Source organism: Podarcis pityusensis (assembly GCF_964106645.2).
Source record: "Podarcis pityusensis genome assembly, chromosome: 17".
Taxonomy (NCBI): Eukaryota; Metazoa; Chordata; class Lepidosauria; order Squamata; family Lacertidae; genus Podarcis; species Podarcis pityusensis.
Genome location: NC_138042.1, coordinates 33,076,586 through 33,089,931, shown reverse-complemented (window position 1 = coordinate 33,089,931; position 13,346 = coordinate 33,076,586). Strand labels below are relative to the sequence as shown.

The following is a 13,346-nucleotide window of genomic DNA, read 5'->3' as shown; positions in this document are numbered from 1 at the left end:
GGCCAACATGACTAGACAGCTTCTGGCACAGTGGAACACCGTGATGGAAACCAGAGCACACGGAAACGCCATTTACCCATTTATACATACGGGTATACTTAGGGAGTAGATGCTGCTCCCTGTTGAGTGTACACATAGGGCTTACCCACACTTACTCTTTCCAGACATTGTCTGTGTCCGAACAGGGTTTGTTTGTTTTTGCCCGGCTATTTAGCGCTCAATCAGAGCAAACGTCAATTCGGGTTTTCTGCAGATTGATGTTTGCTCTTTGAAGCACAGGTTTTTGCAAGGAAAGCTCCAGAGCAACAAAAATGGGAGTTTGGACTGAGAGATTTAAATCGCAGACCATGCCTGGAAAGCCCAGGTTTGTTGCTGTGAAATGGACCTTGGAGAAAAAGGTAAACAGAAAATCATCAAATCCAATAGCCTTTACACTAGAAAGGTACAGAAAGCAATGAAAACTGAATGAAAATAATTAGAACTTGGCTTGCTGAATGGGAGTTTCCATTTCTCCAGTGCTAACTTTTAAGAGAAATGTTGTAATATTGCTCTAAGCTCAACAGGTGTTCAGTTGCTAACGTTATCCTTCTGGATTGCAACCTGAAACCATTATAGTGTAATGTTTACATGAGATCCTGATTCTCCAGAATTATTCGCCTATGTCACTTGTGGAATTTTCCAAATCAGCAAAGGGGTTTTTGTTTATTGTTTTGGAAAGTTTGAACAAAATATGTCGAACTATTCCATAAACTGAAGGTTAAAGAGAAAAAGCAATATAGTTTCCACCTGCTGTGAAAGAAAAGTATGGCCATTAATTTATTGGAAAGTGCTGCAGGGATCACAGCAGTGCACGGTCACAGTTTGCCTGTGTAACTATTGTTGGCAAAGCTATTAATTTTAATAACACCAGAGGTTAGGAGTGTATCAGATATCCACATAGTACACAACAGAGAACCCAGTGCCAGCACATGACATCTGGGAAGAAGGCATTTGTGCGTATGCTTCGATTTGCTGAAGTATAATAATTAACTCCCCCCCACCCGACTCCAAATAAGATCAGCAAAGATAGGCAAATTTAGATCATGCTGGAATCTAAATGTATGCGACACACACAAAAAGGCACAAGGTTTCTTGCTTAGCAGCCACAGCACAAGGGAAGAATCTCACCAAACCAACACAGCACTGTGACTTATAATAGTTGGGAGTTGCCAGGAAATGTTGCCTAAAGCAAAATTTGGCAGCGAATGTGGAGGTCCCTGCTTGGCCAAAACACCAGAGGAATTTTCAGGGCTCTAAAAGGGGTTCATAGGCAACAGAGTTTTTTCAGATGGGATTCTATACATTTCTTGTTATACTGTCCCGGCACAGAGGGTAGGCACAGACAAACCTGAAAACCGGTGCTGACCTGAAAGTTTTGCAAAAATAATGAGAGGAATTCAACATCACACTAAGGCAGTCGTTCCATCAGGGCAAACATTTTGGCTTGTTAAGACGAATGATCCTCCTCCTGTGTGCTGTTCCTAGGGTTCTCCCATCCTCATCCCAAACTAATTCTGGGGGCACAAGAGAGGGAGGAAAAACCCATTGCACAAACAGAAGTCCTCGCACAGGGCTTCTGCTGACAAGATTCATTAACCTACCCAGTAACTAGAGTCCAAGGGAGTCTTTTGGAAATGTTTCAAGCAAAGGGTTTGAGAAACTATGCTGCAATTTCCCACTGGTAAGGATCACTTCCTAAGTGAACATTAATGGAAGCACTGCCTTCCCTTTAATAGGCTTAATATGCCCTTAGTGATGTATCTGATTGGCCACAGAGCATTCCGATGTGCTCACATCCACTACATGATCCCTCATTAGTTGGAACGCTATGAAGCAGACAGGCAGAGAGAGAAACAGCAGCCAGGGGTGAGGGTGGGGACCATGGCTATGAACACACATTAATCAAGGGGATCTCCTTTGGAGGATCAAGGGATCTCCCTTGGAGAGGTTCAATGCTATCACCTGTGGGCCAATCAGAACAATGGATTCTTATCCTAGTGTGTGTGTTAGCTGGCTTACCAATGCCAGGAAGGCTCCGTTATCAACTACATTTTTTCAGTGACCACTTTTAATGTAACTATCACCGCCTGTACTTGGATGCAGTTAATTTTTCCTTTGACCTCACTGTTTACAGTTTCCCAGACACAATCATGTATATCAGCAAGTGAGGACAACACTGCATGCAGACAATGTGAATTATAGTCTACAAAAGCTAATGTCATAATAACGTTGTTGGCGTTTAAGGTGCCAAAAGGTTGGTATTTAGCATAGGAGATTTACAGGAATGACTATGATGGACAAGCCAAACCTACCTGAGATACCACCGGTCGCCCAGCCCATACTCCTGCCCCCAGATCCCAGACCGAGGCCAGAGGCATTGTGGGAGTTTGCGCTCTAGCATGACAGTAGTTGCAACAACCTGAAACACACACGTTTCAAAAAAGATGGGTCATTAGTTTCATTGAAGCTTGAGGGAAAGAGAGCAAGCGCCCCCTCAGTCAATTTCAATTTCTTATTTTTCCAATATTAAATTCACTTCAATTCCACATTAGTTTACTTTAAAGAAGGAAGTCCAGCATTTTTGTCTGCCATTTTGCCTAATGCTATTTGATTTGATTTTCTTCATATAACTTATATAGCACTAGATTTTTTAAAAAACCTCAAAGCAGTTTACAAAAAATAAAACAATAAAATTGTTGTTATTATTATTATTATTATTATTAATATTACTACTATTTGCATTACTCACCATTCACCAGCAGGTTCCAAGGCTGGTTATAATTACAACAAATTAAAATTCAGATTTGAATCTGTTATTTGCATCTTTATGCCCATGCTCATGGCTCCTTCAGGAGGAAATGCCAAGTACAAATTTAATAAATAGAGAATTAATTATTAGACAGTTGTAAACATAAACAACACAATCAGCTCGGGGAAAGTGGTCAATCATCATCTTCAGTTAACAGGACAAAGCGTCAACCAATCACCTGGGCTCTCCAGAGTTCGTCCCGTTCGTGGGCCACCCGCCAGTGGGTGTCCCCCATCATGGCAATGAGCAGGTTGAGCATAAGGAGAGTGGCGATGACAGCAAAGGCAGAGTATGTGATCCCATACATGAAAGGCAAGTCCACTTCGTAGTTGGCAGGTCCATCAATGATGGTCAGGAAGAGTTCAAAAGTGCTAAAAAGTGCCATGGGGTAGTTGTAGAAGTGGCCCAGCTCATCGGGGTCTTCTGTTTGGAAGATAATATAAAACGCTGGAAAAGAAAGAAGAAGAAGAGTGAGATATTCCATGCATCAATATTGACCCATGCATAACATGTGTCATATGGGAAGGGGATCTTTAGGATATTTGCCTATTCTGGGCAACGTTGCATAGCTTTAGATTTCCTCTCACTTTCTTAAGGGATGCTACTCATTCACCCTTGCACTCTATGTATCCAATGGAAGACCCTCCCAGGATGCATGGGTGTTAACAGTTGGCAAATCAAAGCTTCTCCCCTTTCCATTTTTTCCCTGCTTGATGGCATGGGGCACTAAGAATTCTCAGTAGGCATATATATTGTGTGGTTGCCTACATGAAGTGAGTGTAATATGTAGTCAGGCTCTTTCCCCAGCTGCAACTTTTACAACCAAGCAAAACAATACCTGGTCATGCATACTTGCATTTCCTCATATTCGTCTTTTATTCCCCCCCCCCCCCACCTTCCCTTAGTTGTTTCCATCACTGCTGACGTTTGGATTCTAAGTTCCTTAAAGCAGGACCTGACTTCAAAATAAAGTAAAAAAATTGATGTATTCAACTCTGAAAAGTTCCACATTTGGTGAGTGATGCCCACACACTGCAGCAGCTGTTTTATGACTGTTGCCCCCACCACCCTCTCAAAATGTTCAAATGTGCCCATTTGCCCTCAAAGGCTGTGAGCCTTCACATAAATAATAGCAGCAGAGGATCTTGGAGAGCATTTTAAACTCTGTTCTGTGATACTTCATGTCTAAATGACACAGACAAGATGGCCAAACTGTCACTGCCAGGTACCATCGAAAATCAAGCGATGTTAAGTTAGTTAGGGTGCATAGAATAACAGAATTGTAGAGTTGGAAGTGACCCTCTAGTCCAACCCCCTGCAATGCAGGGAGATGCAGTTGTCCCATATGGGGTTCAAACCTGCAAGCTTGGCTTCCAACGAAGTCATTATGCTCATAGAACAACTTCTGCTTGTGCAACGGAATATCCGGTCCCTCTTCTGCCCCCTCCCATGCCCCCCTCAAGTCTGCTCCAAGAGGAGGGGAAATTTGTTGCATGAGAACAAGTCATTCTACAAGCAAAACCATTTTCTTAGAAAGGATCCTTAGCCTTGTTTATCTGTTGCAGTGAAAAAACAAAGTGTCTCATGGCAGCTTGAAGGTGAAGAAATAGGTTGTGGCATTCACCTTTCTAGACCAGAGCCCACCTTGGTCAGGTATGAGTGGAAAGAGGAGAATTGTTGGTTTTTAAACAAAAGGTCAAGCAATGCAATAGACAGCCATGGGTGTGTCACAGTACTTAGATGCAAATAAATATGGAATCCGATCTGGGTAACCCAACAAAATCAAAATGAAAAATCAATTCGCGGATGCGACACTAATAACTGAGTTTCCCCAGACAAGGTGAATTTGCATCCACATGGGAAAGATAAGCCGGGGGGGGTCATTTTCCTCTTCCCTCTTGCCTTGGGAAGTGCCCAAGAGGTTCTTCAATCCATAGGACTGAAGGCACAACATCATTTCACTCCCTAAGGACTAGATTCACCTCCCAACACCGCCACTGTGCCTCACTCTGCATTCATGCTTTTGTGCTGCTCCGAAATACAAATCCCATTTCAGAGCTGAATTAATCTACTGTAGGTGCACTTTTGGGCTTTGAGGGTGTACTGGGAAACAGAAGAAAGAAAAATGATGGAGATGAGAGCCAGCAAGGGCAAGGAAGAGGAGGAGGAAAGCGGGTTGTCTTAGCTCAGTGGTAGAGCACAAGCTAAGCAAGCAAAAGAGTTCCAGCTACTGATGTCTCCAGTTAAAGAATCTCCAGCTGCAGCTGGGCTTAGGAAATACCCAGGAGAACCCCTTCTAGTAAGATCAGACTGTACTGGGCTGAATGGACCAAAGACTTGGCTCATCATAAAAAACTGAGCAATTATTACAATCGTTATAGTAATTTATAGGGTACAAATTTGCATTTAAATTGTCCAGCGCATCATGTATGGTGTACATTATTCAACATTTATTTTATATTAACTCTCATTTATTTTAGAGATTGGGTGCTATTTTATTTTAATAGTTATTCTGTAGATAGAGGATTATGGCACACAGAACTTGGACAGTCTACAGCCAAGGACCTTCTTTCTTGAGCTTCTCTGGCTTTAGCTCAGCTGATACAGGGCACCCATTATCCTCCATCTACAATATGTGAATACAAACAATCATCAGACTTTTTCAGAACAGCCTGGAACATGTCACCTACCAGAGGCAAAACCAAGGATCACCACTGCCATCAGCCAGCAGAAGCGCATAAGGTCTCCAAATATCATCTGCACATGTAAACACAGGAACACACAGTAATGAGAAGCAACTCCACTCACACACAATCCTTGACACGAGGAACAGACGGCTAGATCAGACCAGAACCCTTTGGGATCAGACTGGACATGTGAAAGCCTAGTAAAAAATACGGGTAAATGGAGGTAGAATCAGTCCCCCACCCACATTTGTTCAGCTTTTGAAAAACTGGAAATAATAACAAGAAAAATGGAGGACATTCCTCCTATGTTTCTGGGGGGCTTCACATTTCTACATCAGACCATATTACACTAATGCTAATCTAAGGAGGAGAAGATCAGGGAGAGCATCTGCCGTCAGATGTGATCCAATTGTCTGATTCTATGTAGAAATACTTCATTTCATTTGCAGTGAATCTACAGTGGAACCTTGGTTCTCAATCATAATCCATCCCAGGAGTCTGTTCGACTCCCGAAACCGTTTGAAAACCAAGGTGCAGCTTCCGATTGGCTGCAGGAGCTTCCTGCACTCAAGTGGAAGCTGCGTCGGATGTTCAGCTTCCAAAAAACATTCGAAAACTGGGTTTTTGGCGTTTGGGAGCTAAAACGTACAAGTACCAAGGCATTCGAGAACCAAGGTACGACTGTATTGCCAATTTATACAGACTAGATATGCATTCAAAGGGACTGCTTATAGGGTACAATGCCCACTGTCATCTGCCTGCCATTCCATCTCCCCCAGGGAGGAAAATCACCTTAGAGAGGATGGCTGAGGTACCAGGTAGTGGAATACTCCTTCATAGAGGTGAGATGCCCATGGTATAAAGGTAAAGGGACCCCTGACCGTTAGGTCCAGTCGTGGCCGACTCTGGGGTTGTGGCGCTCATCTCGCTTTATTGGCCAAGGGAGCCGGTATACAGCTTCCGGGTCATGTGGCCAGCATGACTAAGCCGCTTCTGGCAAACCAGAGCAGCGCACGGAAACGCCATTTACCTTCCCGCTGGAGCGGTACCTATTTATCTACTTGCACTTTGATGTGCTTTCGAACTGCAAGGTTGGCAGGAGCTGGGACCGAGCAATGGGAGCTCACCCCTTCGCGGGGATTCAAACCACCAACCTTCTGATCATCAAGCCCTAGGCTCTGTGGTTTAACCCACAGCGCCACCCGCGTCCCGAGATGCCCATGAGACCCCTCTTTTTTTCTTGCCAGCGTAGAGGTGCTTTTTCCACTGAGGATCATTACAACCCCATGATCCCAAAGCAGAAAGATGCTGTCGTCATCACTACCCTGGCAGTATTTTTACTTCACCAGCAGTCCAGAAAGGAGAAAACACCCACAGGGCTTTCCCATCTTCAAGGGAGCTCACTATCCCCCATCCTTGCCTCCCAAGGGAGTCCTCCCCCCAACTCACTGTGGGACAGGGATGGGTGACTTTGCACTTCCAGCGGGGAAGCAACATGCTGTTGCAGATAAGTGATCCTGCACAGAGTGGTTTTGATATCATTATCTTTGGCTGGAGTTGTGGGGAGGTGAGAAGTGGTTGCACAAACTGTCATGTAATTAAGCCAATTGCATGTGATGTGCAACAATTATTGAGCATTACTATTGCTTTCTGCGCTTTTAAATAGGGTCCATGTGGCACAATTAAGCTAGCTGCAAATAATAATTAAAACGACAAATCCAGGCCTGCATTGCAGAAATCACATCTATCCGTGGAGATAAAGCGGCAAACTTCCACGCATTCCTAGTTCTAGAGCTTTCCTAAACAGCTAGCATGTGTATCATGAGACTGGGTGACAGAGCCACACGCTAAACAAACAAACATTCTCTATTACGGCCCAAAGACCCGCAAAACAATTTCGAAAGCAAAGTACACTACTTAGGCAGTCATGCTGTTTTATCCAAGACACGTTGATGCATTGCGGCTTCTTACTTCCTCAATCGACCACTGATTGCTTACTGACCTTCTGGATCATGATAGTGAAGGGCCCCAGCATCTGAAACCCTCGTGCGAAGTACATAACGTTGCACCAGCCAAGCACCAGAGCAAAGGACATGGGGACCACCTCTCCGTTTGTACTGGTGAGACGCATCACCATGGTCACCAGTATCATCCAAGCATATGTGATACTGTACAGGGAGAAATAGTAAAGGAGAGTGGAAATGTTATAGGGCCAGAAGTCCCCTAAACGATGATCAAGTTGTTCATGTAGGCTATGAGAGCAGCAAGGAAACCCAGTAGGTTTCCGAGCACAATTCAAAGTTTTGGTGCTGACCTTTAAAGCCCTAAATGGCCTCGGCCCAGTGTACCTAAAGGAAGGTCTCCACCCCCATCATCCAGCCCAGACACTGAGGTCCTCTTCTGAAGGCCTTTTGGTGGTTCTCTCACGGCGAGAAGTGAGGTTACTGGGAACCAGGCAAAGGGCCTTCTCGGTAGTGGCGCCCGCCTTGTGGAACACCCTCCCATTAAGGAAATAAACAACTATCTGACTTTTAGAAGACATCTGAAGGCAACCCTGTTTAGGGAAGTTTTTTATGTTTGGTGTTTTATTCTGTTTTTAATATCCCGTTGAGAGCCACCCAGAGTGGCTGGGGAAACCCAGTCAGATGGGTGGGGTATAAATAAATTTATTATTATTATTAGTTCAAAAATGGAAAGAAGAAACTCCTACAAAAGAAGAATGGATAAGCAAGGTGATGGACTATGCGGAAATGGCAAAGTTAGCAGCTAAAATAAAGAGAACTTAATGATGACAGCTTTGTGGAAGAATGGAAGCCTTTTTCAGGATATTTAAAGAGATATTATAGTATGATGAATTCGCAAGCAGGATTCAAAGCATGAGCAACAGAAAGAATTAGGACTTACTGTAATATCGTTATGATATAAAAAACGGGGTACAGAAAAGGGGGAGAATATAAAATCACCATGGAAAACGGGATAGGAAATTGGGAAAAAAAAACAAAATTATGTATTGAAGGGTAAATGAGGAAATTTTCCTTTTTCCTTTAAATTTAATGAATTTTTTTTTAAAAAAGGAACACCAGCCCTCTCCCACAGCCTTTCTGATTCATAGATCTTTATCACTTGACCCACAATCATAAACCAGCTAGAAAGGAACCTTACATGATGACATGGAAAGGTCCTCCGAGGATAGTTTGCCCAAAGTATTTGGTGATGCCAACTCTGAAGATATCTGGAATCTGAGACAAAGAGCCACTGATCAAAAGTGTGCTTAATTTTTTTGAGAAAAAACCCCCAAAAAGATTGATGAATGTTTTAGATATCCATCCATTTATTTGCAAAGAAACAAAAACAGGTGCCTAGACTTAAATCGGGCCTGGCAAACTTGCACCCGGATTCCCAAAGACCTCCTGAACCCAGCTCAGTCCTGGAAGCTATGAAGCAATCATTACAAGAAAAGTAACTATTAGCCACAAATAAGACAGTCATTGGACAAAGAGCACCAAAGTCAAATACAACAACTGCTGGATAGGCTTGAGGCATGGAGCCTTTCCACTGAACATGCCACACCATGGACTACGACTGTTTCAGGTTTGTTTATAATTAGATTGAACTAGTTTAGGGAGAGAACCATGAATACAGTGGTACCTTGGTACTCGAACGGCTTGGCTCCCAAACAAATCAGCTCCTGAACGCCGCAAACCCGGAAGTAAGTGTTCCGGTTTGCAAACATTTTTCGAAAGCTGAATGTCTAACACGGCTTCCGCTTGAGCACAAGGAGCTCCTGCAATCAATTGGAAGCCACACCTTGGTTTTTGAACGGTTTTGGGGGTCGAACGGACACCCGGAACGGATTAAGTTCGAGAAGCAAGGTACCACTGTATGTCAAAGGGAATGCCTAACATCTGATAAAGCCAACTCTCTTCATTCTTTCTCCATACAACATTGACCTGAGAGTATCAACAGTCATAGTCCACTGATTTCAATGGCGGCTTGTGAACTTGTTCAGTTCAAACCCTGTTAACTTCCTCTAGATCAGGGCCTGTGTGGCCGTTACAACATTCTGGTTAATGTTCTGAATCGTGTGTGTGTGTGAATTCAGTCTAAAGTAGAGTATTAGCTTCTCCTGTCACCCTCTGAATCTTACAAAGATGGGTATGTTTCATTGTTCTCTGTTTCTTCTAGATTTGTTTCAACCACTCAGCAATCCCAAAAGTCCTTCCTTATTTTTCCCTTTGCCAGCTGATTCCATCGTAGCTGTAAAATTAAGTTAACAACTAACACCTGGTGTTTCTTTGTGACAACAGCGCATTCTCCCCCCAAAAGATATTGGTGGGCATAGCAATAGCTTAATGGGTACCATTTCCCCCTAGTACCACTGTATTTAAAATACTTGGAAACCCATGCTCTCTCATTTCACACAAGGACTCAGAAGTGAAAAGTGCTTTTCTTACCTCCAGAATCAATATCACTATGGCTCCAATAACAGTGATAAGCTCGCCCACCAACCTGAGGTCATCTTCAGGGGTAAGATAAGATTCCTGAGAAGAAAGGGGGGAAAAACATAATCCATACAGTTAGGAATATCATAAAGTCAAGAGGTAAACTTATCGATCAAACCTATAGCCTTCTGAACTCAGATCTAATCTTGAACAGATTCAGAATTCCTCCATGTTCCACCATAATTAAGGACACCACTGATGCCTCAGATCACATTCATAAAAGTTGCATTCTCTGTGGCTGCTCCTCACTCCTCAGTTTGGGAGCCTCTTCTCTTCTAGCAAAGCCAGAGCCCATGCATTTTCCAGAAGCAGTAGGGTATGTTTTTATTTGAACTTGTTTTTGTAGAAATGCACATGGTGGAATAATCAGCATACTAGTATCCACCCCAAGACTTTCAGCCCAATTAAACAAGGAATTAAATCATCACACTCTCAAATGGATTTTCCACATCTGATTGCTCATATCCTGTTCAGTAAAATCTAGAAGAATAGGCAAAAAAGGAGGTGGGAACATTTAGGAACCTGGACTCAATAGCCAGCCTTGCCTCTGTATTACCATACAATTCCCTGGACTAATACTAAAATGACTTCCAGTTGTGTCTGAAAATGGCATCTAATTGCCAGGCATCTTTCATATATATTCTAGCTCCAAACTAAGTGAGCCACTTATCAACCATTTGAAGCAATTTAAGGGGGAAATTAATTGGGGCAACTCAGTCTGCCTGTCTTTAAAAAGAGAACAGGCTTCAGCCCCCTCACATCCTGCACATTAAGTGCTGATAGCTGCACTTAGGAGATTGAAAATAAATATTTCAAGGTTGCTTGGAAGCAAAATTATAACAGAGAACATCATAAGCATGGTGCTTTTGTAGAAGTTACTGGGCTTCTCAGATCCCAAAACAGAGGTCCTGAAACAACCTAATGGGAGAAAAAACTCAGCACAAGAGCAATGGAACAAGCTCAAGAATCACTAGAGCACTTGTGTAAAGAGGATTGGGGGCAAGTGCTGAGTTCGGCGTTAGCAGCCTCTGTACCAACACTTGATAGTTCCAGCCATCACTAGACTCTCCAAGTGTCCCATTTACCAGGGACAGTCCAGGATTTACAGAAGCTATCCTGGTTTCTGATTTGATCCTGGAATGTCCCTCTTTTCCTTAGGATGTCCCTTAGGATGTTGCAGGGCATGAGATACACGTAGTAAAGAAACGACCAGTGATTTAATGAGGTAGCGTGTGCAACAAGGAAGCTCGCAGCCACAAAAAAACTGGGTGCAAAGTGCTGAACCTCACGCTTCTGCAGTTCAGTCCAACTGTAGGCCTACATAGCTCCAGTAACGTGTACGTCTTCATATTCCGGGACTTCCCCCAGAGTCAGGTGGCCACATTAGTTTCCAAACTGTTAGCAAGAATCATCTATCCCTCTTCTGCGTTCTACCACTGAGCTACAGCCCTCCCACAACCAGTGTCTCCAGTTAAGGTGGAGAGAACTGACTGTACTTTGTTCTAACTGGGGCTCATCATGTTCCCAATTCAAACAACAGACCAACTCACTGTTGAGCATCTTTCGAATCATACTTTCCCGCATTTTAGGACGTTGGACTAGATCACCCTTAGGATCCTTTCCAACTCTACAGTTCTCTGATTCCCACTAAACTATTGAATAGCTTGCTGCTGTGCATTGTGCCAGGCTTTTGGTCATCACTGTTCCTCATGTTGCAAACCTACACACATGTATGGGAGCAAATCCCACTGAATGCAGAGAAACTTACATATAATTGCTGGGTAAATAAACAACTAATTAGGGTTCTTTCTAACTGTGCAATAGTTCACCATTTCCCCTCTAATTTCGCCTGCTAACTGTTCAGGAAACTTGCTATATCTGGGATACCTATCTGCGGCAATCAATGCGTCTTTTTTAATTTCCTCCTGGCGGTGGAAATAGCAGATGACTTCTGCATCCTTAATAAACTCAAGTTGAGTGAGGATTTACCTGCAAAAGTTTCTGAACGTAGATTGTGTTATCCCTTTCATTTGTTTTGTTAAAGCGCCGTTCTTTCAGAGGCCGGTAGACGCAACACATTGTGAAGCAAATCATGTACAAGACGTAGAATAAGGCCAAGATGCAAAAATACGGCCTTCCATATTTATTCCACTTCAGGCTTACCAGCTCATTCACAGGGGTAAGGTCTAGGATCCGCCGAGCCTGGAGAGTATAAAGCAGGCTTTTGTCATTCTCTTCCCTAAGGAGAAGACACACCCAGAAGTAAACAATCCTCAAGGACAGAAAATACATTACACCCCTCTGGCTACTCATAGGAAGCTCAGTGCTGGAGGAAAATCTCCCCAATCTCAGAAAAGTTAGTCTGCCATTACTGATCCTTCCTTACTGAGGAGCCTGTAGAAGCTGCCAAGAAAACAACGAACAAACAGGGCTTTCTAGAAGGTCATTTGAAAGCTACTTGTTCTAGATAAATTTAGTGCAGACCCTCCAAATGTCCCTATTTTCCAGGGGCAGTCCTGGATTTACAGAAGCCACCCCAGTTTCTGCTCTAATGCAGGAATGTTCGGCTTTTCCTTAGGATTTCCCTATTCTCATCAGAGAAATGTTAGGATAGGAAGTCCCCAGAGCTTTTTTTCAGCCAGACCTCACCATAACTCAGTTCCAGCACCTCTCGGGTGGGCACCATTGCCATTATAAGAGAACAAGGGGGGCATTCATGGTAAGTTCCAGCACCTGTTTTTCTAGAAAAATAGTGTTGGACATCCCTATTTTCATCAGAGAAATGTTGGCGGGCACATCTCTATTTTTGTTAAGTTGTGGGTGAACATATCAGACAACACAGCGATTCTTCAAACAGCTCTTGTTTATTCACAGGCCAGGACACAACTGAACTGAAGAGTTCAGTCAGCCTGCTTATATAGAGCTCCAGTACAACGTAACTGTAACAATTTTCTAAAACTATCCAATCACTGAACGTCACTTTCAATCCCTTATTTGCATAACTATCTACAGTATCCCCCTGCTGGCCCAGGGTGAGAACTTCAGTACATAACAATTTTCATTGGAGAAATGTTGGAGGGTAGGTTAGTGTAACAAATACCTCTCTCTTTTTGGTGGTGACAATGAGCTCCAGAAGCGACTGATCATCACCCCAGGAGTCAATTTCCGTGAGGTCATACAAGGTGGATGTCAAAGGCCCAAACATCCACTGGATGTGCTTTCTTCTTTGCATTAAATGCTGGAACATCTGGTTATTGGGAAGAAAAAAATCTCAGTTAGACTAGACCCATGTCAAGGTGGTTGCTACAG

The 13,346-nt window shown here is 43.3% G+C and overlaps 1 protein-coding gene across 4 annotated transcripts in view; it reads right to left on the bottom strand.

Annotated features, from left to right (window-relative positions):
- The window catches only part of LOC308466154 (transient receptor potential cation channel subfamily V member 6-like), a 120,284-nt gene that overhangs the window by 9,607 nt on the left and 97,331 nt on the right, over positions 1-13,346 (bottom strand). For all 4 annotated transcript variants that reach the window (XM_080986763.1, XM_080986762.1, XM_080986764.1 and 1 more), the window contains exons 7-14: positions 13,138-13,284; positions 12,027-12,239; positions 9,990-10,076; positions 8,698-8,774; positions 7,538-7,703; positions 5,539-5,605; positions 3,027-3,295; positions 2,352-2,458 (exon numbers count right to left, since the gene is read on the bottom strand). In XM_080986763.1, coding sequence (XP_080842889.1) covers positions 2,352-2,458; positions 3,027-3,295; positions 5,539-5,605; positions 7,538-7,703; positions 8,698-8,774; positions 9,990-10,076; positions 12,027-12,239; positions 13,138-13,284 — 1,133 coding nt within the window. The remainder of the gene's footprint in view (positions 1-2,351; positions 2,459-3,026; positions 3,296-5,538; positions 5,606-7,537; positions 7,704-8,697; positions 8,775-9,989; positions 10,077-12,026; positions 12,240-13,137; positions 13,285-13,346) is intronic.